Raw genomic sequence first — 12,395 nt, 5'->3', positions numbered from 1 at the left:
TCCAGCATGAAAAATCAAGCGGAGGAAGACTTTTGCCAATACTGTATCCCTTCCAGCAAGAAGGTCCCCCCGCGCCCCCAAAAGAAAAACAACAACAACAACAAACAAACAAAAAAAACAATTTTCAAGCAAACTGCATCAGAATCTTACCTCTTGAAGGAGCTGAAGAAGACATGGCAGCAGTGAAACAAGCAATTACCGAGAAAGACAAGCAGATTGCAGAGTTACAAACACAGATGCAAGCCATGAAGATAGACCAGCAGCAAGAAAGAGAGAACCCCATGCCAGAGACATTCCACACTCAGAACCGAAAACAATGTGAATCTCAACGCACCCCCAGCAGGCAACACTGCCTTTGTAGAATCATGTCATCCAGAACTTAAGAATGTAAAATTGTACTTGAACGGTAAACTGAGACAGCTTACCCGTAATCGCTTTTCTAGCTGCAAACGCCAAGCCAGCTCTTCACAACGCTTTTCCAACTTTGACTTCTGTTCTTGAAGAACCCCTGTTTCCCTGGCTGCCTGCAAAATACTCAATACATACATTGAAATTACTTAAGAGAGATCAGTCAATGATCTTGACCCTAGACAAGTAAAGGATGCTGTGGAAAAGGAGAAATGCATTATCTTCTTGTCGTTGGGAGGGACCTTGGACAGGTCTGTATCAAGCTGACTAGGATTGGACCATAATCAGAGAAAACCTTACCAATCGTAACCGTCGAAGTTCTCTTCTTGCAACCCTGGCACGCCATCCACACTGGAAAGCAATTGCAGCCTTCCTCAATCGCTTATATCTTGTCAAACACATCCAGCCCCTCCATTTAGCCTGAAGACGATCAGCATATAGCAAACCATAAGCAGCGAAAAACAAGAGCATAAACACGACTGCTTTGACTAAACAAGCCAAAAATTCAAATATATTCAACGACCAGATTGGTTACAATCAAGACGGGGACATGGAGAAGCCTCTGGTCCCCATAATCTCGCGGCTCATTAGAGCCAAGGCTTCAGTACCACGTGCCATTATCCGAGCAGAGCTAACTGCCCCCCCACTAGTAGTTGAGGCGCTCAGCAGATCTGTTTCCTTCATAAACCGCTTGTGGGAACTTCTTAGAGACAGATACGCCCACCTTGCACTTAAGTCCTCCTGACAGTTAGCTAGGCAAGGAGACACAGCATGTTAGTATGGGGAGATGACGTCATGGTTCGAGGCACATGGATTCAGTATAGACAGATTGCCCCCCTTCCAGTACTCACTGGATGCACCCTCTCTCACTCTTACACAGTCCGACACCACCAGGTTCATCCACCAGGACCTGATTCAGCTAGAACCAGGAGGACATGGGTACAGCCAGCACAGGAGCTGGGCACGAAGATGGCTTTCTACAGAGAGCATCTTCTCCAGCTTATGGCGGACGGTTTTGTGATGAGGCCCAGATACATGGACACCCACTTGTCTCATGGGATACGGTGTGCTATTGGCCAGATACACACATCTTCACACCAGCTGCGGATCGAGATTGGGAGATTCAGCGGAGTGCCAGCAGAGGCTGCATATTGACGGAGGCTGCTTCTGCTCCCGCTGCCCTTGCCTAGCCTCTCTTCCTCCCTCTCTCGTGCCCCTGCTCTCGCTGCTGCTGCCCCTTCTACTCCCTCGCGCTTTTTACACTGACACCTTTTTGGCATTGCTTTTGGACCAGAAGCTTTTGAGTTTTGAAGGCTTTTCACTATAACTACTTTCCACGCCAAGGGCCTTTAAATATGAGGCTAGGGCTCCCGCTGCTGCTCCTGCGCGTCCCCCCCCCCCCCCCCCCCCCCCCCCCCCCCCCCCTGCTCTTGCTCCCCCGCGCCATAGCCCCCCCTTCGCCCTCGCCCTCGCGCTGCCCCTGTTGCGCGCTGTCTGTCCACGCGCGCTGCTGAGCTTACACCCAGCCTGCGCGCAGCCCAGCCAGAGTGCAGCCCCGCCTGCTGCCCCCCCCTGTTGTTCGCTGCCCGCTGCCTCGCCGCTCCAGCCCCTTATCCCCCCTTATCCCCCCCCCCCCCCCCCACGCCCCCCCCCCTCCTCCGAAGGCCTCGTTTGAATTGCCTGGCAGTGGATTCTCAGTTGGTTTCTCCTTGCCGAGCTCTCAAGCGTTGACCTTCTCGTCCGCCCTTCTCCTTCAGAGCAGCAGACACTAATGGAGGCTCATGCTCCACCTCAGAGGGACTCCTCCGAAGCCCCCTCGCCCGACACCGCTGAGCCCACCATTCGACTTGCTCTCTCACCGACAGAGCAAGCGAGCCTAGCCGATGAGGTAGAGCGCCTGCAGGCGACCTCGGTCATTTGCAAGATTCTCGGCACCCGACCCAGCAGAGGAGAGCTGCGTGACCTTCTCCAGGCCCGCCTTCTCGCAGAAGTGGGCAAGATTTTGGATGTCCAGATCCTCGGACGAGGGTACTACCAGATCGAGTTCGAGACTTCCGAGATGGCCTCCAAGGTCATAGCTATGAGTCCACTGGCTATCCGAGCATCACGCGCCCACTTTCGACAGTGGCGACACGGTTTTGACCCGACATCGGATGTGCTCGTAGAGGAGGCAGACATCCCCATCTCAGTCTGCTTTCCGGGTTTACGGAGGGAGTACCTTCCACTGCTCTCCAGGATTGGCTCCGCCATCGAGACTATTTTGGAGACACCTCGTACGGCAGCATCAGTAGTTGCCAAGGCGGCCGGCATCCCTTCAGTTCGAGTTTTGGTCAGAGATACCCACACGCTCCCGAAGGTCATCCTTTTGCCTCGGGTGAGTGGGGGTTGGTTTAGGCAGAGTGTGGAATACTCGGGTCTCCCGAACCAGTGCTTCATTTGCAGACAGATGGGCCACCTAACGAAGGCCTGTCCACGGAGGAGACCACGACCTGCACCTCAGCCTCAGCCCCAGCCTGCCAAGGCTGGGCCGCAGCCTCAGCCAACGACAGCACACAGATTCTGAGCCACCCCCCGAGCCTGGGGCTCCAGCGGAGGAGGGGTGGCAGCAGGCCCGTGGCCGTCGACGCCAGGGGCCACAGCGACAGCCTGGCACTCAGAGTGGCCCTCAGGTGCCTACTCAGCAGCAGTGGGTTCCCACGGGGAACCGCTTTGGTCCTCTTGAGCAGCAGGAGCCTCCTACGCCAGCCTTCTCTTCCGTTTCACCCTCGCCAGCCCCTCCACCTTCAGATTTCCCCTCTTCCTCCTCATCCCCTCCCCCGCCCTTTGCTCCCGCCCACTCCCCACCTCGCCCCCCTGTCTCTGTCGTCCCGCCCCGCTTCTCCTCTCCTCCGCCCCCCCCAGCTCCTTCTCCCCCTCCTCCTGCTTCAGTACCACAGTCGACTCAGGAGACTGGTCCCTCGCCGGCGGCTAGGAGATCTCTTGGCAACGCTTTTTCCACGAGTCGCCTAGCGAGATAGGGTCAACTCTTCTTGCGGCCCCCTTTGCAGATTCAGACATCTTCCCTTGCAGCTACCCCTCGTGGTCTGACGAGCATTGACCTTCGACACCGCTAGGACTTCTTCGATTACGGATTCACTCGCTTTCTCGGCGATTCCGCAGCAGACCGCGAGGCAGCCTGCTTCAGGGTCCACGCTCTGTTCCTCGCCACTAGGGGGACCGAGGCCTTGGACTCAGCAGTTGGTTTCTCCTTTCCTCTCTGCGGTAGGACCGAGACAAAGTGGTCCCTCGACTCAGTGGTGGGATGGTTGCATATACAGGTTGTCGAGTTCTCTCACCACATGGGAGAACTTGGAGTTACAGATTTGCTGCAGACTTTGTGGCCACTCGCCAAGTTTGCGGTGACACCCCCAGACTCAGCAGGATGTAGGCACATTGTGGTGTACTTTTTTGCTGATACACAGTGTTTGCCTTGCTATGTATACATACATGAGGACTCCTGGACAGAGGAGGTTGCTTTACGCTCAGCTCGCTCTGCTTGGGCTTGGGCCAGGCACTCACTACAGGCTCGCCTATCTAGAGGACGCTCGGATGCGGATTACTCCCCATCCAAGCCTGCCTCGAAGATAGTCCGTCTTGCTGCTGCTGCAGCATCTATTCTCTCTCGCTCCCCATGAGGATCGTCTCATGGAACGTGCAGGGATTAGGTGGACCCCAGTTTCAGTGACAGCGGGGCCGATTGCGGCAGGAGCTTCAGCGTTGCCTTGTGGGAGGAGAGATTGATCTCCTTATGCTCCAGGAGCACCATTTATCTGAGAGCCGCATCCGGCGCTGGGGTCAGATTTTGCGTGCACGTTATGATTCCTTTTGGTCAGCTGCTTTTGGACCTGGAGGCATCCAGGGTGGGGTATGTATGACTATTGCGGACTCATTGCAGCAGGCCATTGTGGGCAGAGGGATTATTGTGCCAGGCAGGGCTCAGTGGATTACTATGCAGGTTCAGGGTGGCCTTGTGGGTTTCCTGAACATCTATGCACCCAATGTGGCGAGTGCTCGTGCAGAGTTTTGGTCACAGATTGTTGAGTCTTTGCTGCAGGCAGATTATTGGTGTATAGGAGGGGACTTCAACATGTTGGAGGACCCTTTTGATAGGATTGGTGGCAACAATGCTACTATGCATGGAGTCGAGTTGGCAGCTTGGAAGAGGTTGTGTATGACTTTGAGGGTCACGGATACATGGCAGCACTCTGGTTTTGTGAGGCCCCCAGACAGTCTTGCCTTCTCTAGGTCCGACAGCAGAGCGGGAGGAGTGAATCTATCGCAGATAGATCGCTTCTACACTAGTGACCACTTCAGTGACTTGGGAGGATCAGTGGGCATCCTGGCAGGGACCTCTTTCTCGGACCATGCACCAGTGATCCTCACACAGGCAGACATGCAGAGGAGTGGGAGTACAATGCTCTGCATCCCATAGAGGGTCTTGTTGGACTCAGCACTAAGAGAGAGCATAGAGGCTTTCTGGACAGAGGGCATGGACAGGCAGGATTCTCCTGCAGACAGAGTGGCCTCAGGCCTAGCTCAGATTAGCCATTTTTTTCTTCAGGAGTCTCTGGCTTGCCGGGCAGCGAGAGAGGCGGAGCAACGTCTCAGACGGGGCATTGCTTCATTACAGAGGATGCAGGAGCAACATCCAGACAGTCCATGGTTGGAGGAGCAGTTACAGCAGGCTCGACAGGAGCTTGTTCGCACAGAGGAGAGGCGCCATGAGTTTGCCTTTCACCGACAGGCATCTCAATGGACTCAGGTAGGTGACAGAGTGGACTCAGGTAGGTGACAGAGTGACACGTGCCTTTTTTGAGACAGTAGGACCTTGGCACTCGCATGCCAAGGTCACTCAGTTGAGGAGACCAGATGGGTCAGTTGCTTGTGAGCCTGAGGATATGCGTGCACTTGGTACTGACTTTTACCGTGAGCTACTGACGGCTGAGCCCCAGTCAGAGAGACAGGATGGATGCAGGGAGCAGGTTTGGGCGCAGATGCCTTGTCTTGTGACTTAGGAGATGCGCCAGAGGCTAGAGATACCTCTTCAGCTTAAGGAGCTGCACACGGCTCTTAGGGCCCTTCCTCGTGGTAGTTGTCCAGGTGAGGATGGGCTGACTCCCAGTTTCTTCTTGGAGTACTGGGACTTGCTCGGCCCAGATCTTTGTAGTGCCTTTCAGTACATTCTGCACACAAGAGTGATGCCGGATAGCATTAGTAAGGGCCTGATTTACCTCATTCCAAAGGAGGGTGGCTCCTTGGATGAGATTCAACGGTGGCGCCCCATCACCATCCTCAACTCAGCCTACAAAATTCTTGCCAAGGCTCTGAGTTTGAGGATTCAGCCACTTTTGGAGAGCCTTATACATGGGACTCAGACAGGTTTTGTCAAGGAACGCAGTATCCTTGACAACATCTTCACTTTCTGGGAGGCTTCTGCCCTGGCACGTCTCCGTGGGGAGGACCTTGTGATTCTTCTTCTCGATTTTGAGAAGGCATACGACAGAGTTGACTGGGACTTTCTAGAGGGCACGCTTCGTAGGATGAGCTTTACAGATGCTTGGATCAGAGGGGTGTCGGCTTTGTACAGACAGGCTCACAGTCAGGTGCTTTTTGCAAGAGGTAGAGGAGAGCGCTTCATGCTCACTCGATCGGTCAGGCAGGGTTGTCCTCTTGCCCCCTTTCTCTTTCTCTTCTATGCGGAGGCGATGAGCAGATTTTTGGTGTCACAGCAGGTTGGTTTGAGGGGCTTAGCACTCCCGATACGGGGAGATGAGCTTCTGGACGCTGAGTTTGCCGACGACTCAGCCTTGTACTTGGAGGGCCAGGAGGCCAATTTACACAGGTGTGGGCAGGCTCTTGAGACCTTCTGCTGTGCATCGGGCGCATTGATCAACTGGAGAAAGACAGTGGCTTTCTCGGTTGGCAGTGCTCCTGGGGCAGAGTGGATGCCAGGAGAGGGTTTCAGGTGGATTCCCCCAGGGACTGCAGTTCGATACTTGGGTTGTCAGGTTGGTTTGGATTTGTCCCCTGAGCAGCAGATTGCTCCTCTTCTCCTGTCTATCAGGAGAAAGCTGTTCCACTGGAGCTCAGCACGACTTTCGCTGGCTGGTAGAGTAGTAGTTGCCAACCAGGTGTTGTTGGCAACTATGTGGTACATCACTTCTTGCTGGATCTTCTCGAGTTCTTGTATCAGCCAGGTAGAGAGGCTGATCACGAACTTCCTTTGGTCAGGTCGCGACACTCAGGTTGCCCGAGCCAAGGTGGCTTGGTCGGTCATCACACTTCCTTGTTCTCAGGGAGGGCTTGGGATCATTGATCCAGCACAGCAGAGCAGAGCCCTTCTTGGGAAGTTCGTCGTCAGAGGACTTCTTCCAGGCGAGGAGCCCTGGAAAGAGTTCTTGCTGCAGAGGCTTCGTGCCAGGGTGCCTCAGTCAGGAGGCCCTTGGCAACCTTCGACCAGATGGATCTTTACAGAGTTGCGCCGAGTTGGTTTGAGCAGGAGACTGGAGGACCGATTCGCTGTGAGTTTGCTTCGCTCTTGGGAGCTCTTACGGCGTGGCCTAGAGCAGAGACAACCGACATGCACGGAGGAGCGCGTACGACAGCCCCTCGTCGGGAACCCCATGGTTAGCACTCAGAGAGGCCACCTGGTTGGGAGTACGCCTCATGTGTCATGGGGTCCCATGGCAGCAGGTCCAGCACGCTCTCTAGGTGACTGGCTAGAGTTCACAGGTTTGTCAGAGGAGGTGCAGGGTGTCCAGCTACAGGGCATGAGAGGGGTTCAGAGCATGTATCAGGACATCTCAGAGTCAGTTCCAGCTGAGTGGCTCACGCCTCTCGAGCCAGTAGCACCCCGATGGATGGGAGCCTTCACACGACTGGAGGTTCTCATCTCAATCAGGGCTTGTTCAGAGATTGTCCCAGCCCTGTTCTTTGAGCTTCAGGGTGGGGGACGATTGCAGCGAGTTACAGTAGAGGCCCCGCAGGTAGCAGAGTGCTGTTTCCAAAGGATCCGAGTTGTGGGCATCTGTGGGAGGACTTGCGTCATAGACCCTAACCCAACAGCTCTCGAGACAAGACACTGGAGGCTATGGGCTTGGGAGTGTTGTCCACTGGCACGAGTACAGTGGGACCCTGGTGAGTGGCTATGGAGGGACCCCTTCTCTTCTGCAGACCGCCCAGGAGTCCCTTTCTTTCAGTACACTGTTAGGCTTGGACGTCATATACTTGCAGGACAGAGAGAGGCCCGCCCCGCTGCAGCACGTCATTGGCAGGAGGAGGGTCTCACAGTTGAGTTCTTGGCAGCTTTTTGACAGAGGCTGTGGGACTCCAGACAACCGAGGCGCGTCACTTTGTTCCAGTGGTTGGTTGCACACAGAGCCACAGCCGCATAGTGATCTCTCAGCCGCATGTACAGCCTGTGACCAGTTGGTGGAGAGTCAGCGACACTGCCTTTGGGACTATCCTTCGACCCAGCAGGTGTGGCTACGAATTCTTCGGCTGATGCTTGCCCTCTCCGCGGCTCGACAGTACACTTGGAGGGCAGCGGCTTGGTCCACCCTCACGGGCCCGGCACTACAGTTTGAGCTATCTTCCACCAGCAGGATGATAGTGATTAAGGGGGGGCGACCTGCACTCCAGCCTGCTACAGACCTTACTCCACAGCAGTGGTGCAGTGACAGAGAGGAGTGCTGGGAGCTCATCAACGGCCTAGCTCTTTGGTTCATCTGGCGGGCCCGTTGTTTCCGCATCTTTGAGGCTCGCCCTGTGCCACCAGCAGAGACTGTTCGTGACTTTTGGCTAGAGCTGATCCATACTCTCAGAGGACAGCTTGAGAGACTACAGGGCATCTCCGACCGCATGCGGGAGCGCCGCGAGGCTTTCCTTCGACTTTGGCGCCCTGGGCCTTTCTACACCATGGTCCAGGGGGTGCTCAGATGGCACTACTGTCCACCTGTGAGGCTCTTCCCTCCTCCCATTTCTTGATCTAGCCCCATTGTATATATGTTGTTTTTTCATTGGGAGAGTCTCCCTATCATGCTTGTTGTAGCCCTCTCCTGCAGAGGTGGATGTAGCCCTATGGGCAGTTTTCATTAACTAACAGAAGGATCTTTTTCTTGGAAAAAAAAAAAATATGAGGCGAGGGCTCATTCTCTGGCATGCTTCCCGAAGAAGGTGCAGAGTCTGGAGTACCGGCTTGTACAATGTTGATGCAATATAAAGTGTCACGAGGACGTGGAAGTTATTAACCATGTCACAGAGATGTGGCAACTGCTAACCTTGGTTGTTGGTTTCTTTCCAATGGGGTTTATTTTATTTGTTTTGAGACCCTCTTTTGAAGTAGCAAACGGTCGGACATTGTATGGCCAATGTGAACGGTAGTTTCACCCGCAGACGGGAAGTGGTCGGCACTGGAATTCGTATGGTAAGAGGATGTCTAGGCTCAGAGCAAGATCATATAGGTCCCCCCATCGCACTTAGCAAGTTGGTGGATACTAGGAAGTGAACTCAATTAAGGCGTAAAGTCAAGGTGGGACTACCAACAAAAAGTATCCGACAGTTGGGCCACATTGCACTTTTGGATGCGGTCCCAATGAGGATAGATGGTCAGAAGACCAGTGGGAGCCCAACGGAAGCATCTCCTAAAATTTAGGGAACTGCTATTTTGGGCCGTGAAATGTGTTCGCGTCATTACCTCCGGTATGACTAGGGGAACATTTTATAACTCTGCCGCGAAGTCAACTGACGCGTCGGTTGGGATATTTTTAAGCGGCAAACCCGAAACGGGAAAATGCTTGTAAATGCGCCAAGTGTCACATTTTCAGGGACTTGCCTCTTCCAGAAAAATGGGCGCTGAATTTTTAAGCTGGGATGAGCCTCCTTTTGCATTTGTCACAGGTTAAGAGCTATGGAATGCTTCCTTTCCCTCTCATGTACAGTGTGGTGCTAAGAGTGATGCCCTCCACACTACACACTGCTCTCTCTCTCTTCTCTACGTGCACTTATGTGATGCCCCACAAGAGGGCTACTCATTTGACTGATGTACAGTTGTGTGGGTTCATGCTTTTGTGCTGAGGCAAGAGCCTCCTTGAGCAAGAACAGGGGTAGCTAACTGCTGCTCCAAAGCAGGCACTGATGAGGGTCATAACCTCACCGTACAGGTGCAAAATCAGCGCTGTGTATGCGCTGTAATTTCACTGTTTTTCAGCCATACGGACGCCAGGACCATTGGGAATCGTGCCCCATTGGCAGAGGACAATTAGGGGACTGTTTGGGGCTGAAAACAGGGCAAAAACCAGTAAATACAACGTGCTGAATTTACTGTTTTTGGACAGGAATCAGAGGGTATACGCCAGTGCAAGTGAGTTCTAGCAGGGGAATTGGTTTCGCATAAGTTTTGGAGCTGTTATGCTGCCGAAATTTGGCCAAAGCAAATGGTATCTAGGTGGATACACGTGAAGGATTCCCAGGACCTTACCTTGTAATTTACCCTCCTAAAGAATAAAGAAATACCAAAAGGGGCGCCAATTTTGGGACCTACAGGTTGTCGGTGTCTGCTCGGAGCATTCTAGCTTTCGAGCTGTGTGTATTCAAGTGTTAATTCCCGTCGCAGGTTCTCTTTGCAAAGTGCTCTGTGTGTGTGTCTAAAGTAAAGAATATCGGGTGAAAGCCAACGCCTACCGCCCTACGGGCCGGTTTCCTAAAGAAATACCGAAAGGGGCGCCAAGGTTTGGGACCAATACTCTCTAGGTGGAATTCCGCCACTCCATGTCACGTGTCGTCTCTCTCTTTCAGTTCAGTTGTTATTGAAGTGCTAAAAGTTTGTTCAATCTGTTCTATTCTATTAGCGCGTGGTGCCCATCTTGTGATTAAAAAAGGCAAGGATGACCGTATGGAGGATGCAATTCAAAAATGCAAATAAGAAATGAGCGAGCCCATCAATTCAAAAATGCAAAGAAGAAATGAGTGAGTCCATCAACAAGATCAATCGCCACCTCCTAAGTACTATTAACGCACTCGCCGAGCACGTGGCGGCACAGGAAACCACAATACATACACTCGAGGACCATGTGAAGGCCCAAGATGAGGAAACCGCACTACTTAAGAAAGAGCTTGTAGAGGTGCAATCGCAAAATGTCCTCGAAGATGGAGAGCTTCAAACCTGGGTCATTGAAGAGCTTAACACGATTAAAGAACAAGTGTGGGCCATCAAAGAAGGTGAGGAGCAACAAAAAGAAACGACGACCTCTTGGGTAGAGGTCATCACAAAGATCCACCAAAAAGCAGAAAAGGCGGAAAAATGGATCGAGATTTTCAAGAAAGAAAAGGACAAGGAAATAACCCCCACCCCCACACCAACCATCATTAACTTCACACTAGAAGAGGAACAAAGGAGACATGTGCGGGCCTTACACGTCAGGATATGTGGCCTCAGAGACTAAGATGATGTGGATGAAGAGGTGAAAGAACTCACGACTCTGGTGGGGTTAACGAGCAGACGCATACGAGGGCTTGAAGAGTGGGCAATAAGAAAACTGGGAGCAAGGGAGAAACCTCGAAAGAAAGGGCACTCATCCTCTGTTTCCCCTCGATGGAGGCGAAAGACTTCTTGAAAAAGAGACCGACTCTAAAGAAGACTCGCATCTTTCTTGGAGATGACCTCACCCTCTCGCAAATTGCTCATATGCAAGAAGTAATGCTGGAAATCAGAGCAACAAGGGAAAAAGGGAAGATTGCTTTACAAGGATGGAAGAGTGGTGATATTGGAGCGACGCTTACATGACGGGCGAGACCTGTGGGACAACACTAAAGATGGCAACCTGAAATTGTAATGGGTCACTCCGTCTTGACGTAGCTGCCTTTGAGGATAGGTTCACAGGGGGAGAGATCATTTTCTACTCTGAGACGCATCAAGCCCCTGGGCAATCCATGCCACAGGTGAGCGGATATACATGGGAGACAGCCTGCAGAGACAAGAGACCATATCGGAGCATCAAGGATGGGGCTCAGGGGGAGTGGCAGTTCAATTCAGGGAGGAGTTGCAACCATTGATATATATATAGCGCGCAAGGATGAACAGGCTAGATACATGTGGGTGACGCTCAGGGCAAAGACGGGCACACACCTCTACATTGCTATCTGTTACTTTCCTCCTAGTACAACAGTATATGCATCACCTAGAGGACAATCCCCCTTTGCTATTTTGGATAATGACATATGGGAGTTTTCCAAGGATGGTGACATTATCATACTAGGGGACTTCTGTAACCAGCCCGTTAACTTCAAAAAGGACAGTAGACTTTACTTCAAACCTTGATTTAGCTTTCACCCATTATTAGTCGTCTATTCTACCTGTGCTATAATGACACAAGAGAGGGGAATGGGATACAGATGCTAGAATGCATCTGTATGCGAGTCAAACACTAGACACTAGATTGGTCCCTAAATAGGCCCCCTTTCGGTATTTCTTTATTCTTTTACAATTAAGAGGAAGTACAAAGAGTGCCTTATCCCGCAGTTCTTAACCCGTATCCCGCAGTTTCTATCCTGTTTGGAGGAATTTGGGTAGCATAACGACGTAGAACCCTGCCCAAAACAGTTTGCAAGTAGGGAATTCTAAGGAGACTACTGTCCTTGTCCCAATGCCACCTTTAATTGACCAAACAGAGCATAACCAGCCTCTGTAATTTCTGATTATTGACTGGTTTTTCTCTGTTTTCAGCTCCCTGTAGCCCCTGCACTGTTCCCAATGCCTTGGACTACGTGCCCCTTGATTTTGGCATGATTCCGAGCACAAAACAGTCCCAAAACAGCCCAAAATCAACAATAAAACAGTGCTGATTTTTGTGTATTTACTTGAGAGGTTATCACCCTCTCGTTTCCCTGCTTTGGAGTAGTAGTTAGGTACTCCTGTTCCTGTTCAGGGAGGCTCTTGCCTCAGCAATAGA

General features: G+C 52.3%; 1 protein-coding gene across 2 annotated transcripts in view; it reads right to left on the bottom strand.

The window, feature by feature from the left end:
• LOC147427634 (myosin-11-like) overlaps positions 1-12,395 on the bottom strand; it is a 146,323-nt gene that overhangs the window by 15,048 nt on the left and 118,880 nt on the right. For both annotated transcript variants that reach the window (XM_086497791.1, XM_086497790.1), the window contains 2 exons: positions 709-828; positions 426-524 (listed from right to left, as the gene is read on the bottom strand). In XM_086497791.1, coding sequence (XP_086353917.1) covers positions 426-524; positions 709-828 — 219 coding nt within the window. The remainder of the gene's footprint in view (positions 1-425; positions 525-708; positions 829-12,395) is intronic.

Source organism: Adiantum capillus-veneris, chromosome 23 (assembly GCF_014529385.1).
Source record: "Adiantum capillus-veneris isolate H3 chromosome 23, ASM1452938v2, whole genome shotgun sequence".
NCBI classification, from domain to species: domain Eukaryota; kingdom Viridiplantae; phylum Streptophyta; class Polypodiopsida; order Polypodiales; family Pteridaceae; genus Adiantum; species Adiantum capillus-veneris.
The sequence above is the reverse complement of the archived record's forward strand: the minus strand, read 5'-3'. Positions and strand labels throughout refer to the sequence as shown.